The sequence below is a fragment of the Ciona intestinalis genome, unplaced genomic scaffold (genome assembly GCF_000224145.3).
Source record: "Ciona intestinalis unplaced genomic scaffold, KH HT000970.1, whole genome shotgun sequence".
Taxonomy (NCBI): domain Eukaryota; kingdom Metazoa; phylum Chordata; class Ascidiacea; order Phlebobranchia; family Cionidae; genus Ciona; species Ciona intestinalis.
The window spans coordinates 84545-98550 of record NW_004191291.1 but is presented as its reverse complement, the minus strand read 5'-3'; the positions used below and the strand labels follow the sequence as shown (position 1 = coordinate 98550).

General features: G+C 33.8%; 2 protein-coding genes and 3 long non-coding RNA genes across 7 annotated transcripts in view; 3 read left to right on the top strand and 2 right to left on the bottom strand.

Annotated features, from left to right (window-relative positions):
* Positions 1-4128, bottom strand: part of LOC100177730 (sorting nexin-17) — a gene marked incomplete in the record, with an annotated part of 7433 nt that extends 3305 nt beyond the window's left edge. Inside the window, 9 exon segments of the mRNA XM_018816849.2 lie at positions 96-199; positions 476-568; positions 1450-1610; positions 2014-2098; positions 2245-2355; positions 2650-2714; positions 3006-3123; positions 3206-3280; positions 3990-4128. Of these exon segments, the coding sequence (XP_018672394.1) occupies positions 96-199; positions 476-568; positions 1450-1610; positions 2014-2098; positions 2245-2355; positions 2650-2714; positions 3006-3123; positions 3206-3280; positions 3990-4049 (872 nt within the window).
* A 645-nt stretch (positions 4129-4773) lies between these two features.
* LOC108950789 lies at positions 4774-6088 on the bottom strand. Its single transcript, XR_001975356.2, has 2 exons — positions 5692-6088; positions 4774-5537 (listed from the first exon to the last, which is right to left on the bottom strand). It is a non-coding gene; the product is annotated as an uncharacterized LOC108950789 (long non-coding RNA).
* LOC108950786 lies at positions 5376-6839 on the top strand. Its single transcript, XR_003397300.1, has 3 exons — positions 5376-5519; positions 6334-6477; positions 6782-6839. It is a non-coding gene; the product is annotated as an uncharacterized LOC108950786 (long non-coding RNA).
* Positions 6840-6841: 2 nt separating this feature from the next.
* On the top strand, positions 6842-8879 carry LOC113475564. The gene is made up of 2 exons (XR_003397301.1): positions 6842-6884; positions 7361-8879. It is a non-coding gene; the product is annotated as an uncharacterized LOC113475564 (long non-coding RNA).
* A 4101-nt stretch (positions 8880-12980) lies between these two features.
* Positions 12981-13665, top strand: LOC108950787 (pesticidal crystal protein Cry11Bb-like). Of its 3 annotated transcripts, none has more exons than XM_026839802.1 (3): positions 12981-13082; positions 13141-13384; positions 13445-13665. In XM_026839802.1, exons 2-3 carry the CDS (start codon positions 13141-13143, stop codon positions 13609-13611), a joined length of 411 nt encoding a protein of 136 aa, XP_026695603.1. In that variant the 5' UTR covers positions 12981-13082; the 3' UTR covers positions 13612-13665. The 3 variants fall into 3 exon arrangements, with proteins under 3 accessions (XP_026695603.1, XP_026695602.1, XP_026695601.1); XM_026839801.1 differs by having other exon boundaries at positions 12982-13082; positions 13421-13665; XM_026839800.1 differs by having other exon boundaries at positions 12987-13082; positions 13141-13665.
* Positions 13666-14006: the final 341 nt, after the last annotated feature.

The following is a 14006-nucleotide window of genomic DNA, read 5'->3' as shown; positions in this document are numbered from 1 at the left end:
TTAAAGGCCAAAGATAGTATTAAATATCACTTCTGTTGTAAGTATATTTGAAAACAAATTTCTAAAAGACCAACTTGAATTTGATTTCATAATTTCCTGCACTGATAATGACTCGGCTGTTTTTCTCTGGAAAATCGCTGACACATGGTTTAAATTGAATGTATCCATAGTTTTGAAGAGTTTGGCATAATTCTAAAAACTGATAAAAATATCATTATTCAAATCAGTACAAATGAAGGGGTCTGTATATCAACATGTGGCGAGGTAACTCATAGGAACATTACAACAATGTGTCCTATTCCATACCCTGTGAGCCATGACTGCTAACCATCATTTATCCGAATGCGTATACAACATTAATAATACATTTTAAACAAAATAAACATACCAGCACAGTAGCCATTATGCCTGCATTGAAATATAGAAATCAAAAAGACATTCTGCTTTAAAAAAATGCAGCAAACAGCTGACTTACCTCTTTCTTTGACCCTCTCTTGTTAAAAGTAGTCAGTTGTACTTTTGCTGCATCAGAACAACCTGTCCATCCTACTTTAACATCATTTTCAGCCTAAAATAGTAACAACAAAGAAGTTCCTTAAATTAAAAAGAAAATACCTTATATTGCCCAAAATTATGCAGCTTGCCTTAATCATAACTACATACATAGACAATAGCAAACTTTGAAATTTAAAACAAAACTTATGGGTTCCTAAGTACATGAATTATTAAAAAAATTAATTTTCCAACAAAATTCCCAATGATAACTTTATCCTCAAATATGTCTAGTAATCGTATGATTGGTATGGCAACAAATTACTGCAATTTAAACTTTAATAGCAGCTGCTTTAGGTTTAAAAAAGCACGAAAACAAAAAATCAAAATTTGTGTATTGAAAGAAAAACTCAATTGTGATCTATAAATACCACCTAAGTTTCAAAAACAGAATGGCTTCTGAAAGGGATGCTTAAAATCCGATCGCTTGAGTATTGGGAACTAGGCTCTACGACAATGGATTTTTATTTGGAAAGTTTCAACTTTGAATGCTTTTAGTTTGTAAATTGTAACTACTGACTTTTTCCTATTGGTTAATTTTTAACCATTTTTATAATCAAATGTTCATCACCCCTCACCGTTACATGCTGTATCATTTACTTTGGAAAAAAAGTCGGGATGTGCTAATATTAGATTAAAGAAATTGCTGAGCCAATGTAAACTGTTATGTAGCTAGGTTTAATAAAATGCCATTACATTATGGCACAATCGTAGTTTTTTTTAACTTTTTTTTATAGCTGTGCTTTTTTTGAAACTTTGTTGGTACCTTTAAATCACATTTAGGCATCTTTATTCTTTTTCAATAAACAAATTTTCAGTTTTCGTTGATATATCCAAGTGCCCAGTTAAACATTATGACAAAATGTAAGGCTAAATCTAATTTTTTGTTCCATAAACCTGTGAATGCAGAAGGTTTAAGGCAGTTCGGTCTGTTTTGTAAATCTCATCATAGCACTGATCCCAGTAAGATTTTCTGATGACAATTTTGTATAAACGTCGATCATTCAAACTTTTTAAAGAGATGTACGGACATTCAAAGTCCTGTAGTTGTCGTATAACTAAAACAAAGAAAACTCTAAGCACTAACTATGAGTGCTTTTTGTAACTAACCAAGCATAAGCTTTTGTCCTTAAAAATGGCAAAATTCTTTTTTTTTATTAAACAGACCTTTTTCCTCTAAAACACAACCTTTTTTACATCCAATAAATGTAAAAGTATAAAAATAAAGTACTAAAAATAAAATTCATACTTTTTTTTATTTTTGAGATTCGAAGGGCTTTCCTGACCCCTCACACCCCTTTGCATACGCAACTGGGCACAAGCATAAACCATCATTAAATATTTTTGTTTTTCTAGTTATTTAAGGTTTAACACTAATAACTCTTACAGTTTCTTATGGGATCATTATAATTATTAGAACATTCATCGATTCATGTAAACACAGTAATAGATCTTTATTACCTGTAGGCTGATTATCTGAACGAACAAGATATAACCCAAAGTAATAAGTCAAATCTTCTGGAAGACCAATAGTTACAATCGTATTCTAAAAAATAAATAACATGAAACACAGGCCGATACCCACAAAGTGAAAGGTATTGCAGTTTACCTTGCTGTTAAACAACACATAATATACAACCATCAATTACTAAATAAAGTTTCGTACAACCAGTCCATGGACATCATACTAACCTCAAGAACATCATCAGTTTGATCTGTGCTGCTGATGTTTAGCTGAACTTTAGATCCATTTAAAAGATAAATATTCAGAGAAACAGGAATCGATTCTTCTCTTCTAGTTTCCTACACCAAGAAAGTCAACAAAACATTTATACTCGTAATATCCAGCCGTGGATAAAATGACATTACTTTATAACTAATATTTATAGCTCATTATATTATTTATCAAAAAAAAACAATTCATTTTTAGTTCATATTAATAAACAGTTTGCTTAAATTGACAAGTTACTGCTGCAAAATTAAAGAAATGAAGTAGTAAAACACAATCTAAACTGAACAATGGACAATATACATTAGGTTAGTCAATTAGTCATACCAGAACTAACACAATGTTTATTGTTTAATAAACGACTGTACCTGTTGTGCTCTTCTTAGAAATGCATTGAATATATCACTATTTGATAACATTGGATCTTGACTCACTGCAAAAATAATTTAAGTGTACTTTTTCTTAATTTTTTGACTGGGAACTCAATACTGGGCAGATTATAAGTTTAGTTTTTATAGAATTTAAATGGTTGTATATGTATTTTATACTATATGGTTGATGACCCACAGAGTGTCACTTAATACAAGTGCTAAGACTATCACTGAATGTAAGCACAAGGTTTAATGCCCACATCTAGTATTTACATGTGCTGAACATATTGAATACAGCAAAAAACAGGTTGGCGCTGAAGATATAGAAGACCCAGTCACACTGTACACTTTACCTTCTTGAATATATTTTTCTAGCTGAACTCTGCGTTCCTTAAGATTGGAATCATTCAGCTGCAGAAGTTTCTTTGGTGGAAATTGAGGCAGCGTTTTTAGCTTCAATTCTTTCCGAAACTTATTTAAAGAAATTGTATTATGACTATGGATATCGAATATGTTACATAAGTTAATATCACATGTTATACAAAAATATTACCTGATTGTTTAAATCATGCAACTGACTGTATCTTACACTACAATGAAGCACTCCATTCACATGCACGTTAAACACCTTTAAAATATTAACTGTGTGTGAGTATATTAGAGACTAGAGAGGGTAAATTGTCGCATTCAAACTTAAACATACCAAACTGGAAAAATTTCATGATTCGCAAGAAGAAAATTTAGACACGGGCCATTTGTAATAAAAAATTACCCTTTAAAATTAATTTAAATATCATAAACTAGGTGGTAAATGACTAGATGTAGTGTGTAACATATAAATGAAGTGCAAGAAACAACATTGAATGATAACTTTTGAGTAAGTGTTTGTATAAAAAAGTATTTCAAAACAATAGCTATTTTTACTGCCCGGGCATTGTATAGTAGTCTCCATACTTCAAAATTTACTTGGGCTTATACGAGGGGTGCCCAGCCTCCCAATAAATCCAATTGAAAACTATTTTTAATTGTTCATGATAAGAAACTAAAAGAATAATGGTAGCTACAGTAGGAATTAACTTTTAAGGCATCTAACGGTTCAACTCTGAATAAGTAGTTGCATGAATGAAAACTGCTATACCCTCACATGACAGGGAAACGAAATTTATAAAAACCAGAATTTTTTGTTTCATGCATCTCGTGCTTAAAAGTTTTCGCTTAGAAAATATTTTAGGTGAATATTGGAACTCGTATAATCTCGGAATTGAAGGCAGGCGCACAAACCACCATGTCACGGCACATGAGGTCCCAACGTGTACGGTAAGCCTATAATGGAATACCTTGTATGATGAACCAGTTGAATCTTCGATTTCTTCAGTATCCGGAATTGAAAAATGCATCTTTTATGACACTAATAGCAATACAGTATACTTAGTCTTAGAGCCAAGCGAAACAGAAATACAATTGAGAGAAAATAACAAAAAAAGCAAAAAAGGCAAATAACTAAGTTTATCCCACAGAACTAAAAAAGAGTAGAACGCGCAACTGCCCGAAACCATGATATATTCTTTTTTCTATTCACGTCACCGCCAACTCCTTCCCCATTTCGATTGGTCTCCATTGTAAAAGATAGGCGCATAGTAGTTTTAAGAGGTTCTAGGTGTTTATATTAAAAACTACACCAACTATTTAAGTTGTGTAGGCTAGTTTAGTTATTTGGTAGGTTAACGTTTACAGTTTACCACTTGTTTACGAAATTTAAATATTAAAAAAAAATATTAAAAACTTTCAAATAAACGGTTTGTGAGAAATATATATATATTAGAAAATGGTTGTTTTATTCTACGAGTTTAAATTAAGTCAAAAAACGAAGAAAAACTACTTAAAACTCCCTGGATTCCATTGACTACAATAGTAAACGGGACCGACTCGCGAAAGAGAGAGAGTGTATCATCAAAGAACACTATACAACAGGAAGGCCGACTAGTGTTTGTTCTTTTATGACGTAATGTTCCGTCACGCTTGAGCAGGACTGGATTAAACAAGAGGGCGCCATGTTCTTTGATCGTATAGTGAAACCATGAAACATTGCACCCGAAACATATTTTGTAAGCAGTAACATGGATTATTTAGAATTAGCGGAAGAAACGATTAATGATTTACTCTTTGAGGATTTAGAATTACCAGACGCCAATCCACCTTTTTCAGACGAACTTACTGGAATTTTTGAAAACGCTAATGCAACAAAAACAGAACTTAGCAAGGTTGTACAGGAAAGCGCTTATCAAGTTGTTGAGAAGTTAAAATCAAATTTACAGCTTTCAGACGCAGGTGTCGCTCTTGTCAAAAAGTTAGTGGACACTTTTGTTGCTACTAAAAACAAAGACAGGATAGTGGGCCAGTTCCCACTGTTATGCATGGATGCCAAAAAATATTTTTTAGAAAATCTAACAAAATCAAAAGCGGCAGAAAACCTCTTGGTAATTATTAAAGATGTAATGAAAAAGAATGAGCCAGTGCCAGCACCATCCTATGGTCAAATTCAGGCATTTGAAAATGATACACTGGAATATATAGGTGGTTATATTATCAGAAAAACAACATTAAAATTTCCAGACATGCCTGAAATTATTGAGTGTCTTAGCCAACAATCACCACATGGATCGCTGATTAAATCCATGGAAAAATATTCTAGATGCCTGAAGTATCCATCTGATGAATTTCTTTTGTTTTTGCAGCATGTCTATTTAAAAATAACAAAACAAACAAAAAAAATGCCCACACAAATCAACTTTAATAATGTTTCGGATGAAGTTCTGTCTGGAGTGAACTGCAGCAACTTTCAAACACTAATCCAGGAGATTACAGAGGTAGAACCAACTAGGATTCTAAAAATAGTTCATTATATTGTTAAATTATTTGTTAGGCTTCTGTCACATGCTTTTGCAAAAAAAATATTTGAAAAAATGTATGTGGGTTTTAACAAACAATCAAGGGTTCTTCGGGGTGAGCTAAAAAAAAGTAATTATTTTATCTGCTCACTTTTTAGTCTGATTTCCGAGTTTTTTTTTGGCAGTGGCTCATCTGATACTGATGTCCAAGCATTTTTGTTGCCAAATGTGGTATTTCCCCCTTTAATGTGTTTAATTATTTTTCGTTGTGTTATGTGTTGAATTCCAAACGAAGCTTGAAAAATATCTGGATTTTGTGATCTTCTTCCAAGTTGTCGCTGTGTATATACATATACATTTTAAATATAAGAAAAAATACTTTACCTGCATGTAATCTCTTGTACTAAAATTACTTGCCAGATTGCCAAAAATGCTTCCAAATTGTCCTGCGTAAAAGTTTTGAAGCAAACATATTGAATGTCCTCCCTCAGGAGCAACTGGCGGCATAACTCATTGTAATTTGTTGTTGTGAATATAAGACCAATTAGGGTAGGTGTTGCAAGTAAACGTTTATTTTCCCTTACATGGTTCTGATGTACGTCATTCTTTAAAATATACAATAGGATAAATTGGGGCAGTTGCACAAATCACATCAAATTACCTTCCACATTAGCAATTGGTTAATAAATGATTGTAAAAATTTAATTCTGCTGTCATTCATACACAGTTCATCACATCAAACCACCTAAAATGTAAGCTTTTTTTTAAGACTTAAATGTTTTCTAACAAACAGAAACATACTCTGCAAACAAAAGTACAAACTTCGAGGTTCCAGTTGCACTTGGCATAGTTTCCAGACATTTACCAACTTTCCAGCTTAGAGTCTCTCGTACCAGACTAACTTTCATCTATGGAAGTTTCAAATAACTGATAATAGGTAAGGAAAAACAGTTTAAGTAATATCAAGTTTTACAACTGTATACATAATAACTTATCTTGTATAATATACAGTTTATAAAAACAGTTTAAATTACTTTGCTGAAGGGATTTAATACAACATGTGCTCTGGATAATTTAGTTCTACTCAGTATAGAACTTCTTTTTTCTTGTTCATATAACTTTGTAATGTGTGACCATAAAATATCACCATCACCAGTTCCCATGTTCATAAAGCGTTGGCCACCTGGCTTTGATGAAAATAATGAATTGCGAGCTGTCTAAAAATAAGTGTTTTTGGTTAGGTTTATATTACGAGGTGAACTAAAGCCGCTCAAATTACCTTCAGAAGATGTGACGGGTGTTCTTCAGCAAAAGGATTAGGCGCTGTATACGGTTTATCTAAAGGTACAGTTTTCTGACCACTTAGCAATAAAAAACATTTTCTGTTTATAGAATTCCCATCAGCCACCAGTGCATATATTTGTACTCCAATCTTCTCCAACTCAAACAACACTTGCCAAAACATTAATGCTAACTCGGTCAGGTTCACCCCAATCAACGAATCCGACAAGTTTTCCTTCATGGATTACTAACATGGATGGCTTTCTAAGATTTTCATTAACAAAAATATATAAAAAGTTATACTTTTCATCTCATCCATTGTTACATAGCCTGGCAAACATTTGTAATTTTGCATTACTTTTTTCACTTGTCCAATTGCCTGATAATTTAAACCAGGTTCCGGTGCAATCTGATTTCTACAAATTAAAATAGGACTATTGCAGGGCTCTTGTAAAAGTCAGTTACTACTAAGCATCATTGTACCTGTAACTTTTAATTGTGCTGGTTGACGGCAAAACTAAAACTTCGCTGGCTTTCAGATGCTCATACGCTGCTGGAGAACGGCAATACAATTCAATGCACCAACGCAAGACTCTGGGTGGTACCGCCTTGCATTTGGAGGAACATCAGCGTTCTTTGCTTGCTCCTCCAAAAATAACTGTTTCCATTTATTCTGAACAAGCAAATCAAGGTCTAACTAAGTGACTGATATTCAAGTTTTGACTATAAGTTAATACCCTGTGTACTTTTGTGTTGCCTGGTAACTTTCCTTTGAGCATTCTTCACATTTGGCTTTTCCATCAATAGCTAAAATTGGCAGCAACTTTTTAGTTGCAAAATAAACTCTATCATGTTGGCATATATTTACCAATGATTTCACATTTGTCGGGCCTATAAATATTATTAGGTATTATTTTTCCACTGTGTCACTGTAAAATTGGATGTGAATGTAAACCCTGAACTGCCTCAGTACAACCAACACCCTCACACATTACAATTCCTTTTGCACTTTCTGCAAATAATGGCTGTTACAAATCATTTTTCAAGTGTTATATGTATTCTGGTTACTTAAAATCCTGAACAATGTTGAATGTTTGGGGTCGTCAATAATATTGCAATCCGGGCAAATCCATCCATACACAGAAATCACTTGCACTTTCATTGTATTATCTACTTTCATTGTATTATCTATTTCAAGTCTATTTTGGGATACAATTATTGGACTAATAAATCTAGTGTGGACTAAACTATAAAAATTCCCTACCTGACTTTTGGAACCAAATGGTTGTCCCCTTTCATCTCACAAACAAACCTATCTTTTGAACAATGAAATATCCATTTATCTGCATTAATGTTTACTCAATTTAATTATCCTCATTCACCCATTCACTTTTATATTTTGGCTGATTTAATTTTTACCTTTCATTTCAATGCTAAGTCTTTTGGATGATTGTTTAAGTTCCTCAATACTGCTGTGAATTATTTTTTGCTGAACTACTCTTCTAGCTGGTGACTTTATTTTGTGTGTCACATTAATTTTTTTGGTAACTCAAGACATGGCCTGGCTCCCATTTTTAAAATCTTTTTTTTCCCAACTTCTACTATGTCTTCTACTCAAAAATGGGCCCTTCAAGGCAATAAAAGCTTGATTACTAAACTGATGTATATCAGTTAAATATATCGTGTATTGTGAAATTGTCATTATTAATACGGCATGTTGATACTGTACAAAGTACTACAAACTCTAGAAAACAATTTGCAAAGAAGGAAACAACAGCAAATAGGGTAATTCAGAAAGATAAGGGTAACCCAGCAACATACGTTTCTTTGTGAAGCATTTTTTTAATGACATCCGCTGCGTTGGCACCCCGCATTCCCAACAGAAAATTCGTGAGGTACTGTCGGTGTTCGCGTTCAATTTTAGATTTTGCTAACTCCGGACGACGCACACCAAAAATTGTTTTACATTTAATACTTTTAGCCTTCGCTAATTTCATTGACCAGTTGCAACCTGGCACTGCGCAATGCGTAACTCCCATTTTTTACAAAATTTCGGATATTTTCTGTAGCAATATGGTTTTACACTTTAGTTAGTTGTTGATATGGTGTTCTTTGTTGTTACGGACGACCAATCCAGTGTTATTCATGCGTGACGAGAACAATGGGTCGGCCTTCCTGTTGTATAGTGTTCTTTGCACAGAAATAAAAAGAGTAGAACGCGCAACTGCCCAAAACCGTGATATATTCTTTTTTTCTATTCACGTGACCACCAACTCCGTCTCCATTGTAAAAGATGGGCGCATGGTAGTTTTAGGAGGTTTTAGCTGTTTATTTTAAAAACTACACCAACTATTCAAGTTTATTGGGCCAGTTTAGTTATTTGGTAGGTTAACGCTTACAGTTTACCACTTTTTAGGAAATTTAATTATTTAATAATTTTAATTAAAAACCTTCAAGCAAACTGTTTGTTAGAAACATTTGTATATTAGAAAATAGTTGTTTTACCTTATAACTTTAAATCAAGTCAAAAAATGAAGAAAAACTACATAAAACGCCCTCGAATCCATCGACTACAATAGTAAACGGGAACGACCCGTAAAAGAGAGAGAGTGTATCGTGCTCTCTCCTTTGCCATGCACGTTCTATTCTTTTTTATTTCTGTGGCTCTTTGTTACAATTTATCAGTCAGAGATGCACAGGCTGGTGATAAAATAAAGGATATGCTTCACAGAGAAATGTATAAATCTTATTTATATTTGATAGTTTTTGTTGATATACCAAAATGCATAGTTTTTACTTGAGTCCAAGGTAATACCTAGTAAAACTTGGAAGGATAGTTTTAGAGAAATGTTATTCTTTAATTAAGTGATAGAATTCTGAAATAAATTTATTATGGAATTGTGATAGTCTGATATATTGTAGGGCTGCAATCTGCGAAGTTCATTTTAATAGCAATGACATCATTAGAAAAAACAAACGTGCCAGCTTAAGACAAGGATATAAGCCATGTAAGAATTTGCCCAAAGCAGACAGTTTTTTACAACTCCACGCAAAAAGCCAATGGAATACTGTGTCAGCTGTCAGGCATAAGAGCATTTCAGACCTTGAAAGGGCATCTAAGCATCTTGGCGATGCAATGAAAGGTTTATTGACTTTAGTTCATTCTGTTAAACATTAGTAGTATTTGTAACTTTTAGTAATGTTGCAGAAAAGTGGTCATTTTATTTGAGTAGGGATAGTTTCGAGGCGGTCTTTCAGGAAGAAGAGATACTATAGTTCCCAGAAATAGATAGGATAATGCCAAACTGACACAAGACAATATGGATAACAATTGCACACTTGTACCTTTATTTACACATGTATATATATTATTGTTTTACTTTTAGAGTGGTATTCGGTTATGATTTAGAGATTAAGATTTTGTCATTTTATGGATGGCCTGTAAACGTAACGTTGGTTTCTGTTGGTGATGATCCAATACAATACGGTTCACAGTGTGTTAAGTAAGTGGTTGTGAATTTCATCTCAAACATGACATTTATGGATTTCAAACTGTATACTCCAAATCGAAAGTATAAAGATATGCCAAGGATGCTCAGTCAATGATTCAAAGAATACTGTATTGCATCAAGTATTGCAATGTACTGGTAAGTTAGTGTCTATCAGTAACACACTCCGATCCAAGCTATCGGTGAGTTAACGCGGCGACAAGTCATTGTATTGCCAAGAAATCGGGTACAATGCGCTGGACAGATTTAGTGTCTCTGCGTCGTAAAATGTTGGTTTACAGTAATTAATCATGAAAAAACGAATATGTAAACAAAACTACTAAAAACTTATCATAACAAGCCAAATACCCTATGAAAACATGGTTTTGCACCCGGCAAACAACCCATATACCAGTGCGGCTGACGGAAAAGTTAAACCAGATTTAACTTTACCCTCTTTCACTTTAACCAAGAAAATCACGCCGTCGCGGCATGACATTGATTTCAATCAAAAGATAAAGAATAAATGCTAGAATAAAAAATTAGGATAAGTGCGGGAGAAGAAAAAGGATCTATGTAACCACTAAATCAACTAATACATTGTATCTGCGCCGTGGCATAGTGCAGGTTAGCGCGCCTGCCTGTAACCAATAATGGGTTCATAAGGCTCGACGCTATACTATCATTGTGGGCGTATGTGTCCTTGGACAAGACACTTAACGGCAATTGCTCCAACCCAGTGGCCACTAATGGGTTGTCCAAATTATCAGCCATATATTAAAAATGAAAAAATCCCAAAAAAGAATTACCTATACAAAGTAACATACATGGTAACTCGTAAGCTGGCACGAGGTGTTAAACCAGTGTAATAACGACTGTCGTTTTCCGGCCACGCGGGGATAAATTAAGTTACATTCATTTATATTTGTGTTTAATATAGTTATGCCTTTAATTTTAGGCACTTTAAGGTAACGTTCAGTGGTGTCAGACTTTTATTGAAAGCGATGCTTTCATCACATATACCGGGCGCTTAAATTATATACCCCACTACGAAATTTTCTGTGTAAACGTTAAAATGTTACCGTGTTGTAAAGCAAAGGCTTTCAGTTTATGTAAAAAAGAACGCACGATCTGCGTGTGATTGCAATTTGCTCCAACACACTACCGCGAAAACATTTATGATTTCGTAAAATTGGCAAGTAAGATATTAAAAGTTCAAATCAGATGTTAATGTGCCTCATTATCCAAAAATAGAAAGTATACGTTTTAATGGAAGCGCGACAAGCACAGTATTATGCTGAGGCAATTGTTGATTGCATCACCCATTCTCGTCGAAAACAAGTTTGGTTATTGGAATCGATCTCACAGAAACGTTCTTTTTTATTTCCTCGGTTCTGACTAAAACATATGATTGACAGCCAGCAGTGTCGATGCTGAAGCTGCCAGGCAGTTTTAGTCAAAACAGCGGAAGTTATTAGATAAAACCAAGAAATCGATGGAACGTCTGTGTGAAATGGGTTTAGATGAACAAAGCTGTTTTTTGCAAGAGTGAATGATGCAATATTCTATTTTTTCATTTACATGTGATACCAGCACACCAAAACTTAAAGGGGCATATCAACGAAAAATCAAAGTTTGTGTATTGATAGATATGCTCAAATGTGGTGTAAAGGTACCATCAAAGTTTCAAAATACGAAACACATTTTGAAAATAATGAGTTTCGAAACCGCAAATTTAACCACTGATGGAGTAATAATAGCCGTGGCGAAATGCATAGGATTTCTAATTAGAAAAAAAAATCAGTCAAATTTGATCGTTCCTAGTTTCTAAAATACCGAAGAAAATTCAAGTTTTAGTTTTGATTTAGTATAAAGAATGCTTCTTCTTTAAAAATATATAAAAAATATTGTAAAACCTAGACTTTATCATGTTTTTATTTTAGATTGAACAATAGTTACATAATATGCTGACTCCGGACTTTTTCCTATTAGTTACTTTTTTATTTTTGTTTATATTAAAATGTGTAATACGTCTCAGTGGTACCCGCCGTGCCATTTTCTTTATATAAAAAAGGCGGTTGTTCGTGTTAAACATTAGCACGGCCTACTAGAGATTGTGACGTACAATAGGCCTTCTAATTTCAAACGTAAAATGTGAATTATCAGGCTGTGTCTCTAGTAGGCCGTGACATTAGGTTTAAAAAATTGCTGAGTCAGCATAATCTGGTATGTAGGTAGGTTCAATTGAAAATTAAAACATAATAAAGTTTACATTTTTTTATATATTCACAAAGAAGAAGCATTCATTATTCCAAATCCAAAATAAAATTTTGTTTTGTAGTTTAAAAAGACAATACGGTCGAAGTTCAGTGTCTTTTTTTCTCACAGTGTAAATCCAATGCATTGTCGAAACAGTCGATTTTTTTACTCCAGCGTTTTTTTACGCGATTTTTTAAAAAGGATTTGGGGGAGTTTGATGGTATCTTTTTTTACATAATATACTAATTTACGAAATTTGTAAAATGTACATTTAACAGTGTCTTATGTAAGTTTGCAAGAGACCGTTTTCATCACAGACTGATGAGGAAATTAAAACATAAACAGAAATGTATACTGGCTACTGAGAAAATTTCATAACTTAGTGAAAGAAAAAGGATTTCTTCCACTTAATTGAAAAGCTTCGGAAAATATGAGACATTTGATATCCTTCATATCGTAATAAAAAGCGGTGTGTTCTGGTACGAAATCATATCTTCACTAAGAAGGCAACAAAGTGAGTACTCAGTTTGTCTTACTTGTGCGCTGTGACTAATGCTTGTTTTTTTTTGCAGATGAATATGTCAGTGCTTCAACTCTTGCTTGTCGTCGGACTCTTCGTCCTCTTCGGGGCTGTGGACGCGGATGTAAGATACACCAGAACCAAAGCCGATGGTTACTATGACACCAAAGCCGATGGTTACTACGATGGTTACTATGACAACAAAGCCGATGGTTACTATGAGAACAAAGCCGATGGTTACTATGACACCAAAGCCGATGGTTACTACGATGGTTACTATGACAACAAAGCCGATGGTTACTATGACACCAAAGCCGATGGTTACTACGATGGTTACTATGACACCAAAGCCGATGGTTACTATGAGAACAAAGCCGATGGTTACTATGACACCAAAGCCGATGGTTACTACGATGGTTACTATGACAACAAAGCCGATGGTTACTATGACACCAAAGCCTATGGTTACTATGACACCAAAGCCGATGGTTACTATGACACCAAAGCCGATGGTTACTACTAAAGAAATCGAACAGTACTGATTTTTAAAATAAATAATTAATATGCATGCACATGACCTGGATTTATTGACTGGTGTTGTTTGGTTCGAACCATTTAGTGAAAGACGAAAAAATGTTAGCTTTATTCGACAGTATTTACACGGCCCAGCATAGTGCGCGGCAGAGGCGATTACTGTTGTTATGTATTTAAATTCGGTGTTGAACGAATACGACATTTTTCATCAGATAAAAAGCGCAACGATAAGATGCTCATTTAGAATGCACGCTGAATATTGTTAAAATCGCCAAAAAATGTAGTGTGGGGAGTTTGAATCCTCAATCTAGTATTGTAGATTATTAATATAAATTGAAATAAAACTGTAGTTTGCGTACAAGTTGATTTTGTCTTATAAATTAA